The 9,393-nt window shown below is 34.5% G+C and overlaps 1 protein-coding gene across 1 annotated transcript in view; it reads left to right on the top strand.

The window, feature by feature from the left end:
- Positions 1–31: 31 nt before the first annotated feature.
- Positions 32–9,393, top strand: part of LOC104460477 — a gene marked incomplete at its 5' end in the record, with an annotated part of 30,286 nt that continues 20,924 nt past the window's right edge. Inside the window, 2 exons of the mRNA XM_010074520.1 lie at positions 32–226; positions 8,066–8,149. Coding sequence (XP_010072822.1) covers positions 32–226; positions 8,066–8,149 — 279 coding nt within the window. The remainder of the gene's footprint in view (positions 227–8,065; positions 8,150–9,393) is intronic.

The following is a 9,393-nucleotide window of genomic DNA, read 5'->3' as shown; positions in this document are numbered from 1 at the left end:
TTAATTTTTTTAATTTTTTTTTTTCCTCAGGGGATCAAACTACCTAGAATCTCCTATTGGTCACTTGGAAAGCTATGGAGCACCAAATTTATACCAGGCTCCTAGACAGCTGGTGGGCTTACCGGAGAATACTGTGATGCTTGATGAAATGACCCTTCGGCACATGGTCCAAGACTGCACAGCTGTAAAAACTCAGTTATTGAAACTGAAGAGATTACTGCACCAGGTGAGCTGTTTAAATGGAACAAAAGCAGTAAAGCATACTGGAGAGTGAGCCTACATGAGCTGGTGTTCTTTTTGGCTTACTAGGTTATTGTCATTTCCTTTATACATTGAATTACAGTGTTCAAGAAAATGTGCATTTTTTTAATACCTATTTACAATAGTGCTTTTTCTGCTTTTTCAGCACTTTACTGACTGCAGAAAATATTAAATATTGTTATTCTGCTCCTCTGAGTATATAATACGAACTTCAAAAAAAAATCAGTGGATGTGAAGACCATCTTTTATTTAATAACATCTTTAAAAGCTGGGAGTAAAAAAAAATAAAATATTAAAAAGTATTAAAATCAATCCCATTGATCAAACTTAACATTCAGCAAGTCGATGCTAATAGCCTTTTCTTAAGGCTTTGTTTTTCTCATTCTTTTCATCTTCTCTGTGTGTTTTGACAATAATCTTTGCAAATCCTATGGGGCATCTCTATTGGAAGTGCTCAAATTTAACCTTTGTAGTATATGAAATCACTGAATTGTTATAAGCTTTTAAGGAGCATTTTCATTTCACCTCACAACTTGGCAAATTGCTGGGGCTGGTAAACTGCTGGATGACTGAGCAGAAGTATGGCATTTCATCTACAGAAATTCCTTTGCTAACTTAAAAGAAAGTTCATGAGGCTTGCTTTGGAGACATATACAGATTAGCATGGCAAAGTATCTGTGTGGTGTTCTCTTTAATACTGGTTTTACTGCTGTTCTTTCCTAACAGGATAATGTAATGGGAATAAGTTTGTGCCCTAAAAGTAAGACACTAAAACAAAACACAGCAAACCAAAAAGCAGATCAACCTTTAGGCTAATTCAAGTGTATGACTATGCATTTTAGAAATGTGAGCATTTTCTTCTTATGGCAACTGAGAATACTGGAGGTGTTTTTCCACTGACAAACTCAGAGAGACAATTGTAATGAAAATAATGTAGTGTCAGAGAGGGAAGATATGTTCTTAAAACCTAATGTCTGAGTCGTGCACTGCATAAACTCTGCCTCCCAACAGCCTCAAGCATGCAATTAGTACATGAGATAGCAGGGAACGTTTTATCCAGAGCTTTTAGTGCCTTTAACACAAGGACAATTAAACAACTAGGTAGATGATCTGTGTATGTGTAGTTCATTGTGTAAAGGCATGCATGTTATAGCCAAATAGTATGTGGCCCTACAGAATATTGTATTTTAAATCTTGATCTAGTTTATAATAGCCATACTTTTCTAAAAGGTTACAGAACATAAAACTTGCCTCAAGTAGATCAGGTTAAGGTTTGTTTTTTTTTCAAGGACTTAAACTCACGGAAGAAACCATTACTCCTAATATGTATGTTCTTCAAAATTTGCTGCTTCTCTTGCCAAAGCTTGATCTTCTCTCCCTCCCTCCCTATAATGGCAAGTTTTGTAATAACACGTATTATTCTTCCCTTCAAACTTTCAAGCATACTTCTTTATATTTTCCTGACCTAACTGCACCCTGTTTTGACTTGTTGCTTCCAAAGCTCATCACTGGACTTCTGAATGTTTATTCTAGTCTTCTGTGTGTTATCCAGCCTTTTAATCAAACAATATGTATAGTAAAGTAAAAGTAAATTAACCTGCTACAGAGGGGAAAACTTTATATCTTTACTACTTTTATTTACTAAACAATTAGAGTAAAACTTGTATGAAGCTTTTTTATTAAGTGTTAAACCTTTCCTGAATATATTTAGCTTTATGCTAACAGGAATGAGTGAAAACATTGCAATTCTTTTTTACTTATTTTAAAGAACAGAAATACAATTTTTTAAATAATTACTTGAACTTTAGCAGTCTGCACACTGACTTGATCTTGGTCCAGGTCATACAACAGCCCTCTTTTTACAATTGAAAAAGCAAGATACAAAGTTGGCTCCTTTCAAACACTAGCTTTAATAAAGGAGACAGAAGTTCTTATATTTGCTTCATCTGTATTATACATTTAAATTTGTGTTACCTTTTTCCTGTTGTGACTTTTAGGAATATTCTTCAATTCTGATAGGTAGAAATGGAGCTGTAGTCATGAGGTCTCACAGGAACAGTTATACTAAGATAGTAAGATATGGTTATTAAATTCAATTTTATACAATTATCTAATCAGCTGTAGTGTGGCTTACTGTAGAGCATAGCATATAATGAGTGTATACCTAGCAGATTCCTAGGGAAACTTAATAGGCTATACTGGGTTCGTTGCTGTGACTGTAGCTCACATAAGGGTTTAGTGTTGTGTTCCCAGTTTTGCTTGGAAAAATAAGTAGTTATTTGAGTAATCTAGCCTTTTCTGAACTCCATGTGACCAGGATAACAATGCCAGCAGCACACATGCTATCTATTTACTCCTCACATACTGCCATCTTTCTGTATCTTCAAACAATGAAATCGGGAATAGTAGTCTATCTCTGAGTTTTTTTAGAATTTTCACTGTAGTAAGTATAACCTTCTGATTTTGCAGTAATGTTATACTAGCTTATATGGAGTGAAAAATGTGCGTTCTTCCTGCACTAAATGCAGGTGTAATTATTTACAGGGAGATGTTGAACTACTGGTGAATGTTCTCACTTAATGCTTAACTGGAGCAGTAACTTTGTATTGTAGGAAGAAAATGCTTTGAAATTCTATCTCTAGCAATAATTGACATCTAAATGTTAATGCCTCTTAAACATTGGCTAAGGTACTTCATTTGCATGTTTAATAGTAGTTTTCTTCTGATCTTAAAAATGTCTTTCTTCCTCCTCCTCCTTCACCATTAGTTTCTTAAGCTTCCTGCTGTAGGTTGAGGCTACAGAGCTAATGTGTTAGTACATCCTTATTTAAATAAGAATTGTACTCTTTCTGATGCCCTGGAGCCTTTGATCTAGGCAAGGATTGACCACCCTCTGTAGTAACTTCCTCTCAAGACTGGCAGCAATGATTTGCAACCATGCTGTCTTATTTCAGATAAGCATTTATTGATACTTTAAAGAGGACTGAAACATGAAGCAGTTCACAGAACTGTGAGATCCGTGAAGCCCTTTTTTTCTGTGGGAGGCAAGTTTTATAAAAAATGTTTCTTTCCAATTTACCTTTCATGAATGGAGAAGAAATTCTATTTTTCAAGTACAAATCTTCATTGTAACTTATCAGCTATGACTAGCCCATTTGTATGAAGAGGTATGAATGAAAAAATGAAGTCTGAAGTGCAAAATTGTTAAAGGTGCCAGTGTCTTTTTTGCTGAGACTCTAGATCAGTAAGTCACTTGAGTACCTTTGAAGTAAGCATTCATAGTGTTCTTTTCTTTTTGCATCTGGTGAGATCTGTAAGAGATATTTATCTTTGTTGTAAGAAGCCTGAAGACAAGAAACACATGTAATGAAATACAAAGTTTTATTTGTGTCATGTATGAAGTTGTATAAATTGCACCTACCGTTGTTACTTTTTTTCTTAGCCACAAAATAGTTCACCTTAGTGACTTAACTGTGCTTGAAATAAACAGAACCAAAGAAATCAACAACCAATAGCAAATGAAATTGGCAAATTTTAAGTTTAAACAGTTGGTCAGCTGTTGGACTATCATTATAACAGTATGGAAACTGTATTACAATCATTTGTAACAATATTTGAACTAAACTACGCTCAATAGGACCCTCTACTGATGGATGCTTAATTAATTTTCTGTTTGCATCTTTATAAAATGCTATTAGCAAAGGAGGCTATTCAAATGAGTAATTTGTACTGAAGAAAACTTTGAATTTGGAATCAAAGGCTAGACCTGGATAAAACTTTAACCTTGCTAAACTTTAGAAATGTCTACTTAGTATTTTTCAACTTCTTCATGAGCTATAGATGCTGGAATGTTGAAAGAATTCTCAAAATGAAATTATTAGCTTACTATTAGTACTATATTCTTTTAAAACCCTGTGTGCTAAAAGGGAGCTCAAAGCCCAACAAGCTGTAATCTATAAACTGCTGCTATGTATAATCGACACAGTAGATTAGAAAGGTAATAAGATTTTTTTATTAGGCCATTCTTAACTAAATACTTGTATTTGATATACTTCTTCATAAATAATAGTCTATAATTCAATAAAAATTAATGTTTAGTGTTCTGTTTGCCAAAAGCAATAAATCAGTTCTTTGGGAATTTGTAAGGTAAAGCGAGCACAGTAATTTGTGTCATTCATACTAAAGATTTCACACTAGTAAAATTTTGGCATAAGAATTTAAGTACAGCCACACACAGGTTTCCATGTGTGGCTGTTTGTATTTGAGTGAATTGTGGTGCACCTGTGACAGCCATGGTGGAAGGTTATTCCCATACCCTTTAGCTCATCTTCTTGAGTTTGATTACAAATTACAAAAACTGGCCAAAAACTGAAGTGTACACTGTTGACTTAAGTCCAGCAAAAAATTTCCAGCAAATGTGATTGAGTTGAAAATCAGGTAGCGATTCAAGTGGATGGCTGATACTCCTAGCAACAAGAAAAGGACTGTGAAATGGTCACTGCCAAATTACATGACTGCTTCTTGAGCTTATTCTTGATTAAACATTGCATGCAAATACATATACATGAATTTACATATAAATAAGTTTAAAATAACTTATAACTACTATCCCTACATTAGTTAAATGGGAATATCTGCAACATTAGTCCTGTCAGTTTACATACTTCACGTTAATTTCATGCCTAAATTACCAGTAATATTTAAAATAACTGCAGAGGTTTGCCAGTATGTATTAGATTTGAGTTGTTTGTTGCAATGTTTTAAATTTAGCAAATAGTTGATAATATTTGTAACTATTTTTTCCTTCTAATGCTGCTGTTTTTCAAAAGCAATCTTCTACTAAGGAAATTAGTAGAATGTTTTGTTGCTGCTTATGTTTCCAAGTAGAATTTAATTTTCAACCTATTTTATGAGCATTTGGTTTTGATATGGCTAACAAACTATCCTGAGTTATTGTTTTTTGTAAGCATCTTTTACAGTTGGCACAAACAAGACTAGTCCAACTGCTCTAAAGACATGGTTATATTATAATAAATAATGTATTCCACTATTGGAAAAATGTTAGTCAGGTAAAAACAAAGAGCTAGCAGCTTTTTATATTGCATATTGCAATGTGATGAAAAGCTTTATAAAATTTATCGTAACTTTACCTAAAACTTAATTATATGTTCTCTCCAAGTTTCTGGAATTTGATGGTGTCTTAGCATATAATTTCTAGGCTACCAAAAATAACATCTGCATATAATGAGTACCATTTGTTGTGTTAGTTCTATTGTCTTTTTGCTACTTCTGATCTCTTTTTCGCTTGGGTTTTTTTTTTTTTTTTGTACATGGGTAGCCTTAATTTGATGATTTTTTTTCCCTCTTTCCCCCATCTCATTTTAGCAATATGATGAGCAAGAAAGAAAAAGCAAACCAAGAAAAGTTTCACAGATTAATCCTAGCATATATTCATAAGGGTATGATTAAGTTCCCACTGATAGTGTTAGAACTTAAATTTTTTTTTTGGTTGCACTGTGTTCATTATATGTATTAACATAATTAAGACAGTGGTAAGCAAATTGATGCAAATGAACTTGCTTTGCTGGTGAATATTAGTCAGGTATGGCTAGGGCTGGACTAATCAATTTAGATCACCAGAGAATATGTGACATACTAACTTCCTTTGCAATTAGGTCATAATCTGCTGTTGGAGAATGTTTTATTGCTCCCCATACATGCATTTTAACAGAAATAAAAGGTACACCAGAGGCATCAGTGATAGAGCTTTTAAAAGCCGTGCAAGATACTTTTTGCTTGCAATGGTTTGTTTTGTATTGTGTTTTTCCATTTCCATGATTATTCTTTCACAGTTATAAATGTGACTGTCTGATACACCTTGTCTTCTGATTGCATCTATTTGTTTGAATAGCTGTTGAAAATAGCAAATGTTGATGAAATCTGTTAATTGCTGCTCAATTCCTGTAGCACTTCAGAAAAGTTTTGGATTAAATAGCCTTTGTTTCTTTATTATGTTATTATGCAAAATACTTCAAAACACTGTATTAGAACTTGTTCATAACAGGCTGTAAGCTACTGCTTCATCAGCCTGTCACTGGCTGGTGATCTGCCGAGAAGGGACAAGGAGCTACTTATAAATTGAATACAACTATGTGTTGGACTGTGTAAGCTGAAATATTTGCTGTGTTAAGGGTCACTCACAAGCCTTGAAATTTGACTACTCTCATAAGTAATAGTCACTTCAATAAAAATACAAGAAGTTTAAAGAAATAAAACCACAAACCAACACCAAAAAATGTCAGATGTAAAATTACATCTAGGTGATGGAAATTAAATTTATCCATCTGTAGTATGGTAAAAGCAATTTCGAACTCTATTATAGTTCTTTGTATTTTTATTGTTGTCTGGTTCTGCATATTTTGTCTGCAAGTAATCAGTAACTATAAGAAAAGTAAAAATTCAGTTGTTAAAAGTTCATCAACTTTAATTTTGCGTTCTTTTGCTTTTTTGCATTTGGACAATCTCCTTGATGTTTCTCTGCAGTTTGGTAAACATGTATAAGAAATATTTCTTATGGATTAAAACCCCAAAAAGATACCTCATGGACATAAAGAAGATAAATACATCTATTGTGGCTTTTTCCTTTAATTCATCTTTAGCATTTGAGCTGCAGTTTTACTCTTGTAGGTTTGGGGAGTTGCCGACTTAGCCTCATAGTGGTTTTAGGCAGGTTTTGAGACGTGCTGCTCTTCTGTTCTACAAATGCAGTCTGAGGCACTGAGGTCATTGGGTAAAGAAACTCCTCCCTAAGAACCCTAAAAAAGTACAGGACGCTGCTGTAAGGTAGAAGATTCCTTTATTTTTCTTTAAGAAGGTAGCAGATGGGGGGGCTGGGGGAATCTTATTTACACCAAGGAAATGGGGGTTATGGTCTTCTATGGCCATAAAATACTTGTACTGTAGTTGCACTGTGGGTTTGTGTTGTGCTGAGATTGGACACAATGTCATGGTACAAACTTGAGAACATACCGCAAGAACACACAGTGTGTGACTTGCCTCTGTAACCTAACTGAACCTTTTCAGGGTTGAGTGCCCCAGGTTTAGTGTTCTGCAAATAGTGGCTGTGTGAGTTTTTGTCATGAGAGTGTGCGTGCTTCAGGACATATCCAGGCAATCATCTTTTGGCATGTTTGCTGGTTATTTCTGTGTCTGCTTCCTGTGCTTAATTTCAGAATTCATGACTGTCTGGCGGGGGAGTAGGGGTTGGAATACTTCTGTGTGGTTCCAGTTTTTATAATTGATACTTAGTTCTGATGGCTGTGAATTAATTTTGTAATAGTCTGTCCAATAGCAAATCTTGCTTTTCTTAGTTAAGAATTCCTAGCTGAAATATTTTGGCTGTATATTTTGATATTGCTCACACATGTTATTTGAATGCATACTGAAGGAAATTAAGCTTTTAAAATTGCAGAGCATCACTGTTCCTTCCTGATATAACACATTTGAACACAATGGCCAATTTTTACTAGATCTTTGTGGAAAAGCAACACACTTTGACATAGCTGCAGCTGTTCCTAGAGCTTTGTGAGGACAGGGAGGCTGTTCATGGCCCTTATTTGGGCACTGTACAGCAAGGGAGGCTTTTCTATCAGGGGAAGAAAGGAAAAATTCACAGTGAGTCAGGTCAGACATGGTAACAGGTTTGGCCAAGAAGTGGTATGACTCCATCCTTGAAAGCAAGTTTGCAAGGGAGTTGTTTCAGCAAGTAGTTGGGGCTTTTATTCTTCTTTTTGTTGTCTGATAGAATGATGAAAATGTGTCAGTCCAGGACAGCCCACTCTCAGTTCCGTCAAGTCCAGAACCACATGAACCTGAGTCAACTTTTAAGGTAAGTGACACTGATTTACTCAACAGAATAAGAAATACAAACCTGTTTGTGTTTAAAAAATGCAAACCAAAAGCTTCTGTGTAACTGAAGTAGTGCTTCTTGCGTCTCTCATCTATTTAAATGCAAACCTAGCAAGTGTTTATATACTTCATTTTTTCATTTTTGTTAAAATGGAAGGGTTTATTTTACCTTTTAAAATACATACTTACAAATGGTAGTACAGTTTAAATAATCAAAATAACTTTGCCTTTTGGTATTTGTAGCAGTCATGTGAGAATTAGCAGCTGTAGAGTAGCTTCTTTATAAAATTGTCTGCCTGCTTGAGAAGTGTTAGAATTTGAAAAGACAATTTTTGCTTTGAAGCATAATCATACTATATGTATTCAATTACTTGCTCTGTTTCATTACATTTACTGTTGACTCCAGTTTAAAATATCTTTCATTTAAAGTAAGTTTTTTCCCTGAGTTAATACAGGTATTGCAGATTTAACTTAAAAACAACGTGAGCCCCACAAAGGAAAGATGTGTTTATTGTTTTACAATGGGTGTTAAAGGAAGAAGCAAACACAGTGGATATTCCAAAAAGGATCACCTTTTGGGTCATAGACTTGCAATGTTGTACTTTCTACAGTGGCAAAGTTTTATAGCATTGTTTGCTGAACACTCTTCTTGTAAAATCAGGAGAGAAAGATCACTTGTCTTGCCCTTTCAGGAAGGAAACAATACTCGATGAAGATATAATGAAACTAGAAATACTTCTTGAAAGGCAAGGACACTTACAATCTTACTCCTTTTCAAAGGTCGTCTTTCCAAATCCTGGTTTCAGGGTTTAAGAGGTTTGCCAAAGCCGTAGATCCATATACGTCATCCTTCAGGAACCCTGGTTTCTACATTGTTAACATTGAGGCCTTCTTTTCTCTATATTTGTTGTCTGATGCATTTGTTCAGCTTGTCCTTCTGCAGTCACCTCCCTCAAAATCTTAAATCTTAGTCTTAATTCCTAGAGGAAAAAGTGTTGCTTTTTTACCTCTCTTTTTGCTATGAATTTAAGTTTAACTGATGTTTTTAATTGTCACTTATTTAATTGATACTGGCATATGGTTTGAAAAATTGCACAGCAAATCAGCTGGGGTGTTGTCCTAAAGCAGTAACTAATAATATCTTCAGTGAAACTGAAATAATAGATGTGTGCTACTAAATGTAAGTACACCCCTTAATTTATGGCCTAGATATAATGGCACAGG

Source organism: Pterocles gutturalis, unplaced genomic scaffold (assembly GCF_000699245.1).
Source record: "Pterocles gutturalis isolate BGI_N339 unplaced genomic scaffold, ASM69924v1 scaffold23397, whole genome shotgun sequence".
Classification (NCBI taxonomy): domain Eukaryota; kingdom Metazoa; phylum Chordata; class Aves; order Pterocliformes; family Pteroclidae; genus Pterocles; species Pterocles gutturalis.
This window is presented reverse-complemented; position numbering and strand designations above follow the sequence as displayed.